Source organism: Oryx dammah, unplaced genomic scaffold, assembly GCF_014754425.2.
Source record: "Oryx dammah isolate SB20612 unplaced genomic scaffold, SCBI_Odam_1.1 HiC_scaffold_9, whole genome shotgun sequence".
Classification (NCBI taxonomy): domain Eukaryota; kingdom Metazoa; phylum Chordata; class Mammalia; order Artiodactyla; family Bovidae; genus Oryx; species Oryx dammah.
This window is the reverse complement of record NW_024070193.1, coordinates 42,671,290-42,691,759: the sequence shown is the minus strand read 5'-3', so window position 1 is coordinate 42,691,759 and position 20,470 is coordinate 42,671,290. Positions and strand designations below refer to the sequence as shown.

The following is a 20,470-nucleotide window of genomic DNA, read 5'->3' as shown; positions in this document are numbered from 1 at the left end:
GTTAATATTCTTCCTCCTAGTACTGTTATATCTTAGAAGTTAGATTGGTGTCTTTTGGAAATATTTAAGAAAACAGCCTCTTTCATGCTCTAACAAAAAGCTTTTTTAAAAGAGTATGGGATGTGGGAAGAAACCTACAGATATAAACTAGGAATGTTATGTTTCAAGTCTGTATCTGAGAAAAGGAGAAGATACTAATATAAAAGAAGGTTGCCACAGCATCCCCCCCACCCTCGCCCTACCACAGGCCTTTTAAATTCATTGTAAATGAGTTCAAAGGGTGCTGTTCTTGAGCACATTTATGTTCTTCTTGATTATTCTTGATGTTCACTTTGTCGATTGCAGATATACGTGTAGTTTTTATAGTCCTGATTTGCTGACCTCTTTTGAATTTCAGGTAAAAAACATCAGGATGAATTTCATCTTCTGGTGGATCAAGCCAAAAAAGGATACAAAAAGACTGTTGGAACGTCCAAAAGAAAAGCAACAAAAGGAGATGAATCTACAGAAAAACTATCCTCTGTATGTGTGGGTAAGAGACTTTAATTAAAAACAGAAGTATATTGAATTTTACTATTTTTAATATAAAATAAAATCAAAAGACTTTACTTTGGACTTATTAGTATATTTAGACATGTAGCAGTTGTTAGATGTAAACCAGATTTATTACTCCAGAAATAAATGAGTGGGGAGGTGTCCTGAAGATAGTTTCTAAAAATCCCTCTTCCTTTCATGATGAATCAGAAGTTTCTTAGTTGTTTAAGCTTGAGGTATAGGATTTATTGCTGCCCATCCTCAAATATCCTACAAAGAGAATAAATTATTTCTACTATAGTTCACTGGTATTTACTTTGGATGGACTGTTTTGCTAAAATATCTAAAGCTAATACATCGTACATTCCTTAATTTTAGCCCATGTAAAAATTTGAAATTAATATTATATTTATATTGCCAGGACTTTAAATGAAGTGAAAGTCGCTCAGTTGTGTCCAACTCTTTGCAAGCCCATGGATTTGCATTCTGATTCTCCAGACCAGAATACTGGAGTAGGTAGCCTACGTCAGTAGCTGTAAATACATTCACAATGCTGTGTCACCATCACCACTATTACACTTAAAACTAACCTGTGAAATAATAACTCTTTCACTTTCCCCACTGGCCCTTAGTATAATCCTTGGTCTACTTTCTGTGTCTGTGAATCTACTTCTTCTGGGTACCTCATAAAAGTGAAATCATGTATTATTTTTTCTTCTGTATCAGCTTATTTCATTAAGCATAATGTCTTCAGGTTTATAACATATATTGAAATCTATTACTTCTTATGGCCGAATAATATCCCATTGCCTCTATAGACCATATTTTATTTATCCATTCATTTGTAATGGTTTTTTCCCACCTTGTGGCTATTGTGAATGATGGTGCTGTGTGCATTGGTATTCATGTATCTGTTCAAGCCTCTGCTTTCCATTCTCTTGGGTAAATACCTAGCAGTGGCATTTCTGGTTCTTAAAATAATTCTTTGTTTCCCTTTTTAGAAACCACCAAACTAGTTTCTGTAGTGGCTGCACCATTTTACATTCCCATCAGCAGTGCTTGAGGAGTCCAGTTTCTCTGTACGCTCATCACTTGTTATTTTTCACTTTTCTTACTGAAACCATATTGGTAGATATGAATTTGTATCTCATTGTGGTTTTGATTTATATTTTTCTAATGACTAATGAGATTGAGATTTTTTAATATTGTTATTTGCCATTTGTTTTTCTTCTTCGGAGAAGTGTCTGTTTAAGCCCTTTGCTCATTTTTTAATTAGCTTGTTTTTTTGTTGTTGTTGAGTTTTAGGAATTCTTTAAATATTCTGAATATTAATTCATTATATAAACTTTTTCTCTGTTGTCTTTTTATTTCCATGATAGTCTCTTTTGAGGCAAAAGTGCTTTGTTTTGATGAAGTTCAGTTTATCAGTTTTTTCTCTTGTTGCCTATGCTTTTGTTGTTATATTCATGGAGTTGTTGCAAAATCAGTGTCATGAAGTTTTCCTTTATGTTTTCTCCTAAGAGTTTCATAGTTTTAGCTCTTATTTAGGTCTGTGGTCCAGTTTAAGTTAATTTTTGTATATGGTATAAGTAAGGGTCCAGCTTCATCCTTTTCACATGTCGATAATCCAGTTTTCTGAATACCGTTTGTCTAAAGACTATACTTTCCCCATTGAATGCTTTTGGCATCCTTTTTGAAAATCAGTTGACTGTATATGTGAGGGCATATTTCTGTACTGTGTGTTCTGTTTAATTGGTCTGTATATCTGTTCTTATACCAGTGCTATGCTATTTTAATTGCCATAACTTTGTAATAAATTTCAGTCAGAGGATATGAGTTCTCCAGCTTTATTCATCCTTTTCAGGGTTGTTTTGGCCATTTGATTCCTTTAAGATTCCATGTGAATGTTGAGGTGGATTTTTCTATTTCCGTCAAAAAAATAATCCATTTGGATTGCATTGTATTGCTGGATTGCTTTGGTTAGTTGACATCAAAGTAGTTTATCCTTTTGGTGCTATTGCATTCTTTATTTTTGTCCTCTGTTCTCCTGGTGTTGTGTAAAAGGTTGCTGACTGAGTACAAGGTTTTTTAGGTATATTTTTTGTGGTCTTTGTCAGCAACTTAGTTCATGCTGTTATTAAAATATGTTGTCAGAAAGCAGTTTAATCCCTGAGAAAATCCAGCTTAATATCTCAGATAAAGAGAATGTTTTTGTTTATTGGTTGACTGTCTTTTGAAGATGACTGACTGCTTACACTCAGGAGTTATGTGTTCTTTGTGTATGTATGCATGACTTTTACTCTCTCTACAGTGTTCAGAGATGAGCACTGCCGATAGATTGCTCTGTGTGGAATGCGTGTGTCTGGGAGGAGTGGGGAGTGTGAGAGAGAGAGAGAATGGAACAGGCTGAAAGGTTGGGCTTTGTACAGTGTCATACAGCCAGTGTAACATTTGCTCTTTACAATAACTGGCTCATCAGAGTGCCAGCATAAGTGCATGAGGTATATGTCTTCTTAAGTAAAACCTTCATCTGTTTTTGATGCGTGTCTTTGGAGAAGTTTAATGTTGGGGCTCATGTGTTCAGCTTTATTTGGAGTTCTCTCCTGAGATCCATGGACTGATAAGAAGGATAACTGACTTTCACTGCCCATGCTTGTTGAATGATACTTGTCCGCAAGAGGAAATTTATCCTATAGAAGCTTACGTAAGAGTGGAAGGGGCTTCCCTGGTGGCTCAGTGGTAAAGAATCCGCCTGCCAGTGCGGGAGATGTGGATTCCCTTCCTGGTCCAGGAAGATCCCATGTGCCGAGGCGCAGTGAAGACCGTGTGCCACAACTGTTGAGCCTGTGCTCTAGAGCCCAGGAGCCACAGGTGCTGAAACCTGCATGCTCTAGAGCCTGTGCTCTGCAGCAAGAGAACCCGCTGCAGAGAGAAGCCTGTTGCGCTACAGCCTGAGAAAAGCCTGCACAGCAACAAAGACCCAGCACAGCCAAAAATACAGACGTTAATTAAAATTTTCTTTACGTGAAAGAAGTAAGAGAAGAATATAAATTAGGTGTAAAAATAAAAGATACTCTTATGTTAAATTCCTTCTCCCTGGATTACCAACTTGATTGTATTCGCTCAGAAAGTTGAGTGATAGAGTCACCTGGGTTCAGTGGGTCATTGTGTCCTTTTAACCTGGTTATAGGTGTCTGTTTGCAAGAGAAGATCCTAGAAATCCTGTCTTAGTTAGCTGCTCATTTCCATCATTTTCCCAGATAAACTTTAGAGGATATGGCTTGTATTGGTAATGAGCAGGCTTAGTGAAAGCCAGACAACATCAGGAGCTTAGTTTTAGAAATTATACTCTTGTGTGATGTATGCTATTCTCCAATGTAACAAAAAGTTATACTTATTTTTGGAAAAATCTTGATCATATGAAGTTGGGAAGGTTTGTTTGTTTGAAGAATATGTCTCACTCCTTTTCCGTAATTTTTCTCCTTATTAACAAAACTTTGACAGTTCTTGTTGGTGTCCTTTGTGAAAGGTCACTTGTCTCCACAAGTGCATGAGTGGTGTGTAAAAGCTCTGCTTCCCTGTGAGCAAACACGCGAGAGGAGATTCTGTCCTCATGGCACATGTCAAGGGGGTCAGGTGCTCACTCAGTCCCTGACCTTAAAGCCAGCACAGCTGAGGTCCCAGCACAGCCCTGCCATGCATGGCGAGGGAGGGTCTGCACACTTACGACTCCTGCACGGAGATGACTTTCTGCCCTCATATTTGCAGACCTTTGGTCACACCTGCAGCTCACATTCTGGCAAACACTGTCTGTATCCCCTCAGCTGTCCTGGGCCTTGATCTGCAATAAGAGACTTCAGAAAATAAGAATATGACAAGGGGTGAGTAGAAATGTGATGTGTGTTGGATCAATCAGATAACTTGGTTATTTATGTCTGATCAGCTTTTCTTTTCTCCAATGAATAGTAGATTCTGTGTAACAGATTTAGGAAAATGACCAGAAAGATTCACTACCATACAGCAGTCAGTGACAAAGATCGTGGTTCTCTTATTAATTGAATCTTTAATCCTTTTTTGTAATTTTTTCTATATTTATCACTATTCTCTGATCTATGAAATATGCAGGAATTCTTGAGCTTCCCTGGTGGCTCAGATGGTAAAGCGTCTGCCTGCAATGCAGGACACCCGGCTTGGATCCCTGGGTTGGGAAGATCTCCTGGAGAAGGAAATGGCAACCCACTCCAGTATTCTTGCCTGGAGAATCCCACGGATGGAGGAGCCTGGTAGGCTACAGTCTATGGAGGAGCCTGGTAGGCTACAGTCTCGCAAAGAGTCGGACACTACTGAGCAACTTCACTTTCACTTTCACTGTAAATAAAAGCCTCATTAGAATTATAACTTTCTCCCTACTCTTGATTTCAAAGAAAATTTTATTTTTGAATTAATGAATCTGGAAATACATGGGTGGACAGTATAAGCAAATGGCACAAGTGTAGTGCTTATTCTTTATTCTCTGGCTCCAAAACTAGAGTTTTGGTGTCAGTGTTACATAAACTTCTATTTTACCAAGTACAAATAGCAATATTAAATGTAGTGGAAATAATAAATATACAGAGGTTATAAATTTTAAGGTACTCTTAAATATTTCTTTTTTTCCTTTCTTTCCTTTTTCTTTTGTAGGACAGGAAGATAATAAAATGAAAGTATCAGCTACACCCTCGGTAAAAACAAACCACTTCCCTCAATCAAAGCTGGACTCCCCAGGGAAATTAGAGCGTGACAGACAAGATGATTCTTCCAGTTGTACTGATATTCAAGAGGAAACCCTTTCTTCATCAGAATCAGATTCATTCAAAAGGTAAGAAACTTGCAGTAGTTGAATATTTTAGATTTCTGTTTTCTGTGCATGCTAAGAGACAGGCAAAATTAACCAGAAAATGCTGAGGCCTGACACCGTTCCTCCTCTCCTCCCAGCATCTCCTGCCACTTTGTAAGGTTCGCAAAGGGAGCAGGGCAGGATGTGGAGGGTGTGTATTGCAATCACAGGGGACTTTGTTTTCTGCTCTGTAGCCTTTTCTTTTTTAATTAAAAAAAAGTTTTTTTAATTTTTATTGAAATATAGTTGATTTACAATGTTGTGTTAGTTTCTGCTGTACAGCAAAGTGAATTGGTTACACATATACATATATCCACTCTTTTTTAGATTCTTTTCCCACATGGGCCATTACAGAGTATTGAGTAAAATTCTCTGTGCCATACAGTAGGTCTTTATTAGTTATCTCTTTTGTATATTGTAATATGTATATGTCAGTCCCTATCTTCCTAATTTATCCCCCCTCCCTTACCCTCTGGTAACCATATGTTTATTTTCTAAATCTGTAACTCTTTCTCTTGTAGATAAGTTCATTTTTACGCTTTTTTAAGGTTATAAGTTTGTCATGTGGTATTTGTCTTTGTCTGATTTACTTCACCCAGTATGCCAGTCTCTAGGTCCATCTATGTTGCTGTAAATATAGCCTTTACAGAGATATTTTTCCTAAAGTTAGAAAAGAAGGCATGATTGACAGTAAAAATTTTTATCAAGAGAATGGGTAAAGGAGATAAAGACAACTATACTAGAAAGTAGAGATGACAAGAAAGACAAAAAGGGAAGAATTTAATTGAGCAAATAAAATGGATGGGAAACCTTTTTTAATGAGAGATTTGAAGGTGAGTCATTTTTCCAAGTGGTTTTTTAAGAGACAATTTAAGATGATGTGATTTTGAAAGATGACATAGTGTTAAGCTGTGTATTGTTACCATTTTGTGTTCAAGTGGGTGCAGCATTCTCTTGGGTTTCTGTGCCATAATTGATCAAACTTTTCAGTTTCTATTGGGTTTGTACATTTTCCTCAGTGTTTGTTATACACCTAAAGCTGTGGTAGAGCTCTTCCTATAGAAAACTTTTGTTTCTAATATCTTTCACATCGTTTTGACAGTGGTAGGTGTTGTTGCCTTTTGAATAAATCCTACCAATCTGAAATGGTAATAGCAATGTTACACTGTGAATGTGTCTTGGAAATTATTTGATCTTTGCTGTTTGTTCATTTAAAAATTGTTAACAGTACTCTAGAAAGGTAGATTTTGTCTCATCTAAAATACCAAATTAAGAAGAAAATTTTCATAAGAATATACCCAAAGATCCTCTATTTTCTTAGGGCTCTTGGGAAACAGCTTCAGGTTATTTAGAATCAAGTATTAGGAATGGAGAATCTTCTCATTTTGCTCCGAGCATACAGAAACATTGTATCCTGAGTTGGGTAAGGGCGGAACACATGGTAGCCTGAGTTTTTCCAAGACCTGGCACTGATGGACAGTTCTGGGTCAGTAGGTATTGTTGTTTTTAAACACAAAAACTTACCAAAATACAGGGTAGAAACGGAAGAGAAACGGAGTCCTGGAAAAGAAGAGTGAGTTTTTAAGCATAGTCATGAGATCCCTGAAAGTTCTGAAATGCCAGGATGAAATGGGACATTTTTATAAATTTGTAGTGGGGCGAATGGAGGAGAGTGAAAGGGGAGCATATGGCAGCCAGGTGGATTTTTATCTACTGGTGAGAGTGTGGGAAACAGGATGAGTTTGTTGGCAGTCTTGGTCTCAGACAGATTTATTCATCTTTGTCTGAACTGTGAGAGGGTTATTAAACCATTAAAAAATTTTTTTCAAGTAAGCTCTTATATTCTTCTATAATTTAATGCATCTATATATGTTTACACATTCACCCATACACTATGACCAGTGAAACTACCTGCTAACTGCAAATTTTTACCAACTTTATTGAGGTAAAATTTACAAACCATACAGTTCACTCATTTAAGTGACAGTCTGTGGTTTTTAGTGTTTCCAGAACTACACTGCCATCACCACAATTTTAGAGCATTTTCATCACCCTCCAAAAGAAACCTTGTCCCCATTAAGCCATCACTTTCTGTTTTCTCCCAACTCTCCTGGCAATCACTGATCTACTCTGTCTTTGTGGGCTCGCCTTGTCTGGACGTCTCATATATATGGGAGCATATAATGTGTGGTCTTCTGTAACTTGGCTTCTTTTACTTAGCATATTGGCTGCAAGGTTCATCCATTTTGTATCATGTTTCAGTACTATATTCCTTTTTATTTCCATAATATTCCATTCTATGGATTTGCATTTAATTTCTTCTTTTATTAGTTGATGGACATTTGGGTTGTTTCTAATTGCAGCTCTAGTAAGGAAAAAAATTACTGACTCTTACTTGCAAACTTTGGAACCTTAGTTCTAGAGACCGAATATAAGAATTGCCTGGGTGACCTTGAGAAAGCAGTCAGTGTCTGTTACTCCTATCTCAAGTTATGAATAAGTCTTTCTTTTCATTTGCCCTTTTATTTTGTCAGATTAAGATTTTTAAGTTTGAAAGATTGAGTCTGTTCCTTATATATAACCTACAAACTAAAGCTAAGGGACACTGTGAGTGAAGTGGTATTTGGTTTGATACCAGGGCAGGCCGCTGGGCCGCTGAGTCCATTGGAGATTGTTAAAGAGGAGGTGAGCAAGGGAAGCACTGGTGGTGCAGCCAGAAAGGACCGGCTTCGAGTCAGGGTCTACTGGCTGATTTTGGAGTCCATCTTTGAAGTCTGTTTCCATAGCTATAAAAAGCATATAGAAATACCTTCTATCTCAGATCTTTTGGGAAGGTGAAATGAGATAATAAATGTAATAAGAGTCTTTGATAAATATATGGTTATTATTTCTAGTTTGATAAAGATCAAATCAACTGAATTTTCTTTTTTTTTTTTTGTGGTTTATTTTTTTTTTTCATGTAAAATTATTATTTTTTTTTAATTAATTAATTTATTTTTAATTTTTACTTTACAATTCTGTATTGGTTTATGTCAACTGAATTTTCTTCAGTAATACTGGAAAACTTGAGCTTCTAGGACTGAATATTTCAGAAATGCTTTCATAGTCCCCAATTCCTTCATTCTAATTCTTAAGCTGTGTCATAGGAGTAAATTCCACAGTTTATCTTTTTTTTCCCTACTTCTGTTCTGAACTTTAGAAAATTATAAGCCTGGCTTAATTAGTTCATTTGAAAATTCATTTAATTGGCCTCAACTGGGCATTCAATAACCTCACATATGCAGATGACACCACCCTTATGGCAGAAAGTGAAGAGGAACTAAAAAGCCTCTTGGTGAAAGTGAAAGAGGAGAGTGAATTAAGTTGGCTTAAAGTTCAACATTTCAGAAAACGAAGATCATGGCATCTGGTCCCATCACTTCATGGGAAATAGATGGAGAAACAGTGGAAACAGTGTCAGACTTTATTTTTTTGGGCCCCCAAATCACTGAAGATGGTGATTGCAGCCATGAAATTAAAAGACGCTTACTCCTTGGAAGGAAAGTTATGACCAACCTAGATAGCATATTCAAAAGCAGAGACATTACTTTGCCAACAGAGGTCTGTCTAGTCAAGGCTATGGTTTTTCCAGTAGTCATGTATGGATGTGAGAGTTGGACTGTGAAGAAAGCTGAGCGCCGAAGAATTGATGCTTTTGAACTGTGGTGCTGGGGAAGACTCTTGAGAGTCCCTTGAACTACAAAGAGATCCAACCAGTCCATCCTAAAGGAGATCAGTCCTGGGTGTTCATTGGAAGGACTGATGTTGAAGCTGAAACTCCAGTACTTTGGCCACCTGATGCAAAGAGTCGACTCATTGGAAAAGACTCTGATGCTGGGAGGGATTGGGGGCAGGAGGAGAAGGGGACGAAAGAGGATGAGATCGCTGGATGGCATCACCAACTCGATGGACGTGAGTTTGGGTGGACTCTGGGAGTTGGTGATGGACAGGGAGGCCTGGCGTGCTACAGTTCATGGGCTTACAGAGTCGGACATGACTGAGCGACTAAACTGAACTGAACTGGGCACTTACATCGAGACACAGTCTTCTTTTTATTCCTTGTTGCATTTCCAACCCATTTGTCCATGTCTATTTCCTCACTTTGAATGAATATCTTGTCTCCCAGCTCACCAAGGCAGGTCATCTGACCTGTCTCCAGATCTTCCTTTCCATTTTAAGTTTTCTTTCTGACCTCTTCTTTCCTGTTAATTGTAAGAGAAAGATATATTTCTTAAGACATTTCTAAAGACATATTCTTTCTTAAGACAAATTCATCCACCTCCTCTAAGACATTCCTTCATCACTTGTTCCCTAAGTTTGCTCTCGGATGTCTCCTTTTTCTGAGCCCTTCTTATCTCTGCCTTCTCCTATTCTTCCCACAATGCAGGAAGTAATTTCCACTTCCTCCATTACAACCAAATGCCTTTGGTAGAATCAAAGCATTTCAGAGATTAGTGGTTTTTGTCTGGTCCAATTTTTATTTTCCTTAATATTCAGACATCAGTTGGAAGGAAATGGGGCACAACACTCAGTGACTTTGTTCAGATCTTTTCCAACTGTGAAATTCTTTAATACTGTTATTTTTGACAAGCATAATAATCGTTGGTACATATCATGAATCAACCTTCTAGAATCAGACTTATTCCTTGTATATTGAAGTGTTCCTATTTTTACTTCTTTTATTTTTTGCAAAAATTTTCTCATTTTTTTCTTTTTATGAAAGTTTTATTGCTTTTGTTCTAAAGTACAGGGTTTTCCAAAGTACTTTTCATTTAGGTGTTATGCATGTTTATCATGAAAAATAGAAAATTTAGGTAAATAAAGAGTAAAATTCTATAATTTTATCAGCGAGAAATGACTTTTCATATTAACACCTTTGTATGTACATCCTTCTTAAGATAGTGGTATAGATGCATAGATAGAGGAGCATTTTTAAAACAGAGCATAATTTTTATGCTTTTTTTCTCTTTTTAAGAGACAAGACACATTGTCTTAGGTTTAATGTGAGTGTAACTATTTTGCGATTTGTTTTTTAATTCATGCAGTTGTGCTGCTATACAGATTATAGATCTTACTATTATATCATTGAATAAACTATTGCTTTTCTTTCTATTAGAGCAGTATTTAAACTTTATGTAATATGCTGGGCTGTCAGATGAGAATAATCTTATTTTAAGTTCCAATAGATGTATCCAATCCACGTAATTATTAGGATGTTGTTTGTTGCTAATCTGATTCTCAGCTCTTAAATAAGTACTTCTCTTAGAGTTTGAATTATTAATGTTATATTGATTCTTTCTTGCCAATATGAGACAGAGGATAAATAAGTTGATAAGAATTTTAGATTTTTGTACACCTCTTAAGACAGTTTCCAGGAGTTCAAGAGACTTGTACAAATTTCTGTAAATTAACTTATTGTTCTTCATAAGGAGAGAGGGCCCTTGTTCCCTGAGTTTTGGCAAGCAGAGAAAACTACATTTTTATTGAGTGCTAACTTACAAGAAAAGATGCTTTTGATTGTGACCCTAGAGATGAAGCTTTATCTTCATGTAGAGATGAATAGTGCTCATGCTATTCTTTGGAAGAATCTTTAGGTCATTATTTAAAAAAAAAAAAAAACATTGTGTACTTGAATTCTAGGCAGTGTAAATTAAAAAGAGACTTTTTTAACTGGAAAAACTTGAATAAGGTCATAGATAATATCATTTGTTATATCAGTATTCAATTTCCTGATTTTAATAATTTTATTAAGATCATGTAAGTGATTATATTTGTTCTTAGGAGATGCACACTAAAGGGTTAAGGGGACATGATGGCTGAAACTTACTCTCAGTGCTTAAAAAAATAACTTACATGTATGTGGGTACACACACACACTCACAGACACACAGACACACATACACATAGAGAGTGAGAAAGCAAATGAGGCAAAATGTTAGCAATTGGAAAATCTGGATGATTGGTCTGAGTCTTTTTTTTTTTGGTAACTATGAGATTTTAAAATTTTAAAAATTATTGAAAAGACTCACTGCCCATAGTCAAAAAAGTTTATTTATACCAGAAGATTTTCTAAAGGAAATTTGATTTATAGTTATGATTTATTGACTAAAGATAGTTGCAGCCAGGAGTCTAGTCTACATGGGATGCTGAGTATGGTTTTTCCATTGCTGAAGCCATATTTATTTCAGTCAGTCTGTTCAGGACCAACCCGACATGGTTATCTCAGCTTTGGTGTGTAGGAGAATGTGGCCTAATGAAGCAGGCATTGTGATTTCAGTATAAAAGAGATCACAGAGACCAGCTAATTTTACTGCTTGGTAACAGTAACAGAGAAGAGGGCAACAGAGGATGAGATGGTTGGATGGCATCACTATTTCAATGGACATGACCTTGGGCAAACTCCAGGAGATAGTGAGGGACAGGGAGGCCTGGTGTGCTGCAGGGGTTACGAAGAGTCAGACACGACTTAGCAACTTAACAACAGCAACAAACAGTAACTTACATGAACCTTCTTGCAGATACCAAGTGTTGGTTATAAAAGAACCTGGGTCAGATAAGGTGTGAATGAATGTGTTTTAACTTTTCACAGTTCCTGGCCAACACCATCATTTCTTCTCTGATGCTAAGTCAGTAGCAGCATCTTTGTGTAGAAGTCCAACACACACATAGGCACAGAACACTGAAAACTTTGGCAGAAAGGCTTATTTTCAACCATGCATTTGATATATTTTGGTACAACTTTTCCTCACTTTTCAGACATTTTCTGGAGAGCTATCTGTCCAAACTTCTTAAGAGCAAGAAAGCCAAAACAAATCCTAGAAAAATGTGAAGAAATCTTGACTACCATTTGTTGGAAATTTTAAAGAATAGTTCAGTTTCATCCTTTGTTAAATTATGTGTAAAATTGGAGAATGATGGGGAAATCCTGAGAGAAAACTGCCACTGTGACACTCATCTGAGGAATGTAGAACAGTGGCACCATCTGCCTGTTGTGAAGACCACGCTGAACTTATTTTGCTTATTGAAAGGAACCGGAAACATGACCTGTAGCAGCAAAGTAGTCTCTCAGCCAGAGGGACTAGGCTGATTTGTGTGTTAAGATTACCATTTCGGTTTTGGTCAGTTCTTTCAGTGCAGGTCTTGGCTGTTGTTTAGTCACTAATTTGTGTCTGACTCTTTTGCATCCCCATGCACTGTAGCCCTCCAGGCTTCTCTGTTCAAGGGATTTCCCAGGCAAGAATACTGCAGTGGGTTGCCATTTCCTTCTCCAGAAGATCTTCTAGACCAGAGATTGGACCCACATACTGGCTGGTGGATTCTTTACCACTGAGGCACCAGGGAAGCCCACAGGTCTTGGTTAGGATTGGGTAAACCTCACAGTTCAGAATTGGTGAGTAGAGCCAGATGAGGATTTTGAGGAGAGAGACTCAAAGAGTCCTTGGGGATATGTCCTTTGATACTTTATGTTGAAAAGCTGGTGGGTTTTATAGGAAGTTTTTGGACTCAACAAAAATTATTCACAATTTTTATCCAAGAGTCTCTTGGAATAGTCAAGTTATGTTGATGAAATAGTAGATGGTAAAATCTTGTTACTGTGGGTGCTGTGGTTTTCTGCAGATGTTATGTGAGTGCTCAGAGAGTTCAGCGTCACATCACTCAGTCCACAGGGAAACCCATTGTACAGAAGTGGAAATGAAAGGTTGAAGGAGTCACATAGGTGGCTTAGGGTTATATACATGGTGGGTGGCAGTACTAGGATTTGAACCTAGGTCCAGATGACCTCAGAGCCCAAGGTCTCCTGGCTGACAATAATTATGGCCAAGCCAGATAGATCTTCACATTCTTGAAAGAGTTTTAAACTTACAGTTCTTGAAATAGTTGGGCTGAAAAGCAGACAGGGATCTGAGTGGAAGTGGTTAATTTGGAAGGCAAAAGAACAACTGTAGGAAGTGGGAAAGTGATACAGGAAAGGGAGGACAGCATTTAAGGGGTGGCTTATCAAACCACATGTCACTGTGAGCAACTGGGAACTGCTTTAAAACACTCTCCTGAGTTGTCCCACCCAAGGCAAGGGCCAAGGATATTAGCTGTTTGGTTGGGGGCTGCTCACTGCTGCTTCCAGCCTTTCATGCTGATGACAGAGCAGGCTTTAGCATGGCAGGCAGAGGCACTGACAGTTGACAATTGGGAGTCAGGTCAAGCACATCAGGGGCGAAGGCAAGAGGAAAGGGATGGAGCACCAGTGGGATCTGCTAAGACAGTGACTCCAGCTGAAGTTGGAGATGGTCTGGTGTTCCATTGGCTTTGCTAATATAAGGTAATGCTGTGGATGTCTGCCTGTATCTCTAGTCTGAGAGATGCATTAGTTGGTGGGGGAGACCCAGAACTCACTGCCTCTCTGAGCCCTTGTTTGCCCAACTCACTTGGCCATTGCTTCCCAGAAGGGATGTGAGAAGGATGTCTGAACAAGTGGCAGACAAGCAGATGCCAGGGGGAGGACGGGACAGATTATTTGGAAAGCGCTGAGACGAATGGATTGATCCACAAACTGATGGGAGAAAATGTTGTTTATTGATGAGAAACTGCTTGCTTTTCCATCTTGTGTTAATAGATAATGAACTGAAAAATGAAATAATCTTTCATCAAACTGAAATTCACCAACATGCTAAATAAAAATCTCTGGGTCTCAGGCAGAAAAATCACAAGCCCAGAACCTAGAGTTCTTTATCACGAATATTTCCTAATGGTCCTGGTTTGTTTCTCCTTGGCAGCGACTAGAGCACACTGTAAATGGGCTTTGAGGTACATGTGGACATCCTCTCCCTGGTGTGGTGGCATAAACCTACTGGTCTTTTTGGGGAAAGTCTTTAGAAGACCCTCATTAGTAGGTGACAATCGTGTGTGCCTTTGAACCCTCTGTGGATCTGAAGGAGAGAAAAAGCCAACCTTCTATTTGGCACACTTAATGGTAATTATTTTAAGTGTTTTTTACACAGAATTGCTTCTTCATGCTTAAGAATTAGAAAATATTTTCATGTATATGTCTCTGAACTGCTTGATTTCATGGATGTGTGAACCTTTAATGTTTCTCTAATACATCTTTGTGGAAGTTTCTCCCTGACTTATTTCAGAAGACTTTTGTCTAACCCTAACCATCTGTAGCTTAGCATGAAAAATATATATATATTATTTGCCTTTGTCTTAAAATGGATGACAAATGGGATTCAGGTTTCTCACTATTGGAGGGGAGATTACAGGCAAGGCTAAAACTGTCCATGTGATACTAGATTAAAATTGGAGACCTTAAAATTCCTGTTCAGCTTAACATAGATTCAGATGGATTCATACAGAAATAGTTACAGATCTCTGTGGGTAAGTGAGCTAGTTTACATATATGTTTCCTTTCTCTGTGAGCTGCCAGAGCCCAGAAGCTAGGTGGCACAGTTTCATAGGGCATACTTCGTGCCCTGATCTTGGTTTCTAGTAACATTCTCCAATAGAAGGAACCAGTGCTTCTTGGAGAAATGGTTGAACCAGGGGCGGGGTAGGGAGCTAGGAAGTGCTAGAAGGAGAGAGACAGAAAGCAGGGAGAAAAGTGAGGGGAGAGGAAGGAAAGGGAAAATGAGGGGAGGAGAAGAGAAAGCAAAAGCCTAACACACATACCTCAGCAGGATATCAACATCAACATCGCACCCGTGTGTTCTCTTAACGGAATGCCCTGCGAATGACGCATTATCTCCGTGGTCTTTTCTCCCAAAATTCAATAACCTCAGTCAGATTGTGAGGAAAATAAATCAGACAAACTCCAGTTGCGGGTCATTGTGCAAAATAACCTGACCACCAGCACGGCTCAAAACTGTCAAGGTCATCACAAACAAGGAAAGTCCGAGAGATAGTCACCATCTGGAGGGCACCTAAGGAGACGTGGCCACTAAATGTAATGTGGTGTCCTGATTGGAATCCTGGCACAGGAAAGGTTAAGGAAGTAAAATGAAGCGTGAAAGAAGATTTCTCTTTTCCTTCCTGTTGTCATACTTGTTTTACCAGCTTTGCTTTCTTGTACTAATGTTTTCACTTTATAGAGTGATTTCACCTCAGAGGATGTAGCTCACCCAGCCTTTACATTTCATCAGAAGAGAAAACGTGGATGATTTACAATAGACCTCATCTTCTTCAGTTACCATTTTTTATTAGTGAATATATACTTGTACAAGTGATTTGAATAGTGATCCTCCCAGAACAATGTGAAAGTACAGATAGTTTTTTTCTTTTCTCCAGTTCTCACTGGCAAAGGATATTTGCTGTTACATAATGAGGTTTTCTTCTACTCTCAGACACTTCCTGTTGACACCTTTTGGTTTTTTTTTTTTTATCATGTATTTTCATTGGATGATCTGATGGACTTCTTTGTAGCAGCCTTTTACATTTTTGTTTTATAATATATTCATGTGTTTTCAGCATTCTGAGTCAGTCCTAGGTGGCAGATACTCTCTGTTTTCACCAAATTCATGAACTGCCATGATATAAAGATCCTCTATAAAACTACATTGTGCCTACAGTTTTCTGTCTGAGGAGAGAGTTTTACAATTCCACAATGGATGATAACTTGTGTATCTAAACTGCTTGTAGAAATTGGCAGTTCCTTCCAGGTTCCACACTTACCACGTGATGCATTCATTGTCATATCTTACATAGTATTTGATTATCACCCAGGTTTTGGTATGATGACTGTAATGCTGAGAGTTTGAGTTGGCATGACACAGTAATACCTGCAGTTTGCTTAAGGTTGAAGTTTTTAAAAGTGTGTTTCCCTTTTTAGTTTTTCAGACATTTTCTAAAGTATAGAGGAATTCTTGTCTCATATACTTCTGTGTGTGTTTGACTTGATTCATAAAACTCCAGTATAATCTTGACCTGTTCAGAATTTAGTTCTTCATTTAAAAAAAAAAAAAAAGGAGTAGATGAGAATGTATTTTTCAGAATGCTTGGTGCAGAGTAAGTATGAGCCCTTGAAGGAACTACCATTTCCTTCTAAATGTTAGACATGCAATCAATAATTACTTTGGATCAGCACTCCAAGACCCCCCAAATACAGGCAGCCAGTTAGGAGCTTTCTCTAGTTTAAAACAAAATGTCAGAATCAGTCCTTTGGCCTTGTTCTGGTGAATGAAATTGGATGGACTAGAAATGATACGTAATGTTCACATCAAGTTATTGGAATTTTGTTTTTCAGTGAATTGATCAAGTTTACAATTTGTTACAGTCAACTTGAAAATTAAAGTTAGAGCTTTTTTCCTGCTTTCTTATTTTACACCATCTGTGCCTTTAAATTATCAGAACAGATGTTATGAGATCTCCTTGGAGACCTTTGGAACCTGGGAAAAAGGCATGTTAGGATAAAAATATGAACATTTTCAATTTCAAAGGTACATTGAGAAATCACTCAATATAGTAGCTTCATATCACAGGTAAGGAAACAGAGGCCTAGAGAGGTGATATGACTTATCTCAAGTCATTCACTGAATAGAGGTGAAGTCAGTAATTCTCAGTCCAGATTTCTGCCCTTTATAGCATGAGTTGCGTCAGAATTTTTATCTTGGACACCATTGATTCCTTCGTTAGTAGAATAACACTTTAAGGAAATTATTTAAAATGTGAGTTAGACACAGAATGGCCATGTGTTCTGGTTTCTCTGAGAGCAGCTCATTTCCACTTCTTCTCTTGATGTCTATTAGAAGCATTCTGTATCACTCTCCCACGTGTGTCTGGGTTTAGATGGTGGATTATATAGTAGCCCCATAAGAAGGACATGCAATGTTAATTTGCACCTCTTCCCCTCTTCTCTTTACTCCCACACAAATAGTCACATTCTAGAACATGGATACATATTGGATTGCTGATTTTACTTACTCCTATTGATTTTACCACATGAGTAGTACACATTGTTCTTGTATCTCAGAGAGAGTCAGGCATTAAAATATGATGGGCCTCAGATGCAGAGGCTTGTTATTTGTTTTAGGTAATTCTGCAGAATTCAGTTGTAGAAGCCTTAAGATTTCATTAATAAGTGCTTTTTACTGTGCTTACCTTCCCCTGGTAAGCACGTTTTGTTAGAGCTATTTACATCTTGTTATTGGAGTATGGGTAATAATACAATAAAAAATTAATGTATCAGCATTAAAGTTTGGAGTAAATATAGTTGGGGGGTAATTCTCATATACTCTATCATTTGGTCTGATATCTCATTTTTGAGACACAGGGCAGTTCAGTGTCCACTGCCTAAAATCCTACAGTATAAAATTCTCCTTCTCCCTGAACAGATTGTAAGACTAGAGTTTTATGGCCTGGACTTTGACTTGATACTGGGTTTCTATGATTTGGTGGTTGGTATTGGCCAGACACCCCATGTTTGCACAGTTGAAGATGGGTCCTCAGGGTGGGCAGCTGGGTAGATGACGTAGAGGTTGGCCTGGCTGTGCAGAGGACATGCTGCTTCTGTCACGAGCTCCACACTCTACCTCTTACTAGCAAAGAAACTTGTAATCAAATGAAGCTTCTTAAGTGTAGAGGAAATTTTCATCTTTGAGATAGTGTCTTGTAATTGGTTTCTCCTTACAAGACTGAGTATTGTAACCTGTTGCTATATGATCTCCTTGTCTTCTAGTACTGGGGTTTTGTTTATGTTGGCCCTTTATGCTGCTAATAGTTGAGTCAGAACAAAATGAAGCATCATGATTTTGTCCCTGTGCCCCTTAACTTCAGATTTTGATTCAGTATCTAGTTGTAGCTGTGGAAATTTTGCTAATTAAAATAATTTTTTCCTTAAATTAGATTCTCACAGTTGATGTCATTTTTCTTTTTCTTTTTTCCCCTTAAGTTAAACATAAGCACACATGTTTGATTGTATTTTGAAATGGAATTTTTTACCATAGGGCCAAACGGACTCCAGTGTTTAGAATTAACCTAATTTTTGTTCCTTGAAAAAAAATATGCAGTACTTTTCTTTAGTTTTTATGAGAATTTAAAGTGATTGACCTAAAAAGGTATGATTCTCTCTTAACACTATATTTCCTAACGCTTTTCTTGCCACATAAAAAAAGATGCTATTTGTTGTCACACACTGTCATCAGCGAGATGATTGATGCTGGAGGCCAAAGGTGCTGCCATGGGTTTAAAAATTGTTTTGGCTATTCCAGGTCCCTTTGCATTTCTATATAAACTTAAAAATCAACTTCAGTTCAGTCACTCAGTCGTGTCCGACTCTTTGCGACCCCATAAATTGCAGCACGCCAGGCCTCCCTCTCCATCACCAACTCCCAGAGTTCACCCAAACTCATGTACATCCAGTCAATGATGCCATCCAGCCATCGTATCCTCTGTCATCCCCTTTTCCTCCTGCCCCCAATCCCTCCCAGCATCAGGGTCTTTTCCAATAAAATCAACTTAGCAGATGCTAAGAAAGAAAGAAAAATTCTGTTGGAATTTTGATTGAGGTTAAATTCAATCTATAAATTGTGGGTATCAACTTGATTTGTCAGTATTGATCTGATACAGTGTGGTCTGGTTTCTGTGGTTTAAAAGAATGACTCTAGATGCTGTGAAGAGTGGATGGGGATCAGAGGTGAAAAAGCAGCAGCAGGGAGACCAGTCAGGCTTCTCCCAGTCCACTCCAAGGTTCCCGGTAGAGTGGATGGGGACCATCATAGTCAAATTAGAAACAGGTGGGGTTGGGCCTATATTTTGGAGATTGGATAGACAGAATGTGTAGGTGGTTAAGCTCAGCCTTGAGAACGAATCCTACATGTTGGCTTTGGCAGCTGGGTGGACGGTGGTCCTTACTAAGTAAAATGGGAAATTTGAGAAAGGGTAGGAGAAAATTTGTCCAGAGGTTGGGGTGGAGGGAGTATTGGTAATCAGGGGTTTTGTTTTGGGCCTATGAGGTAACCAAGTAGAGATAAACAAGGAGGTGGAGTAAGGGAAAAAATCAGGGTTCAAGATACACATAAAGGCAGGGTATTGGCTGAGAGCCAACAGTGCAGGTGTGCAGAAAAAAGAAAAAGGAACTGTGGACTGAACCCTCTCTCACTCTGACGTAGAGAGTAGAAACGTTTAGAAAAGACTGAGCAAGAGAGATTCAGGGAGAAAAAGACTAGTGGGGGATGAAAAGAGCTAGGACATGGCGATGCCATGTAAGCGGACAGAAGGAAGCAGATGAGAAGCCAAATAAGACAAAACTGGAGCAGGGACTGTGGGCTTGGGCAGCAGGAAGGTCTTGGCAGTGGTCTCGAGTGAAGGATTCCCTGGAAGCCTGACTCGTGTACGTTGAGGGGAATTGTAGGGATGACTACTGCCAGCTCTCAGGAACTTTGCTGTGCACGGTGGTGGAGATTAGGCTTGGATGTGGAGGAACCACAGAGGAGTCAATGGGAATGTGTGGCTGAGAAGGGGACAGTGATGAGGAGTGGGTGCCAGTTGCCTGAGTGAAGTCCTGAGCGGGCACGAGGTGGGAGCAAGTGAGCAGGGTTGATTCACCCGTAGAAACAGCAAGGAAAACAGGATAGGTTCAGATGCAGGTGCAGCAAGTGCCTGCCAGATTGCTTTTATCTGTCCCCCTTCCCTTTATAAAATTTTTGGCTGCACTGCATGGCTTCTATCTCAGTTCAACAGCAAAGTGTTGAACCCCAGCTTTGGCAGTGAAAGCCCAGAGTCCTAACCACTAGGCCACCAGGGAACTCCCCTGCTTTTACCTTCTTAATATGGTTGAGGCAGTTCCACCAGATGAGAGTGTGGGTGGGTTGGCAGGTAGGCAATTTGAGGTGTGAGTCTTTGAGAGTGGGAAACAGAACATTTTGATCCTAAGTTTTGTAGCATCACATGATAGTGAGGATTGCCCATAGAGTAGATGCTTGCTCTGGAATTCTTATTCATCAACTAAGAAAAACTTGAAATGTATAACTTTCAAACGTTAACTTAGAAATGTTTTTGGCAATGAAAGATGCCATGCTAATATATTTTCTTCTC

At 38.5% G+C, this 20,470-nt stretch overlaps 1 protein-coding gene across 1 annotated transcript in view; it reads left to right on the top strand.

Moving 5' to 3' along the window:
* Positions 1-20,470, top strand: part of RAD18 (RAD18 E3 ubiquitin protein ligase) — a 112,882-nt gene that overhangs the window by 66,187 nt on the left and 26,225 nt on the right. The window contains exons 10-11 of the mRNA XM_040245996.1: positions 398-532; positions 5,215-5,392. Of these exons, the coding sequence (XP_040101930.1) occupies positions 398-532; positions 5,215-5,392 (313 nt within the window). The remainder of the gene's footprint in view (positions 1-397; positions 533-5,214; positions 5,393-20,470) is intronic.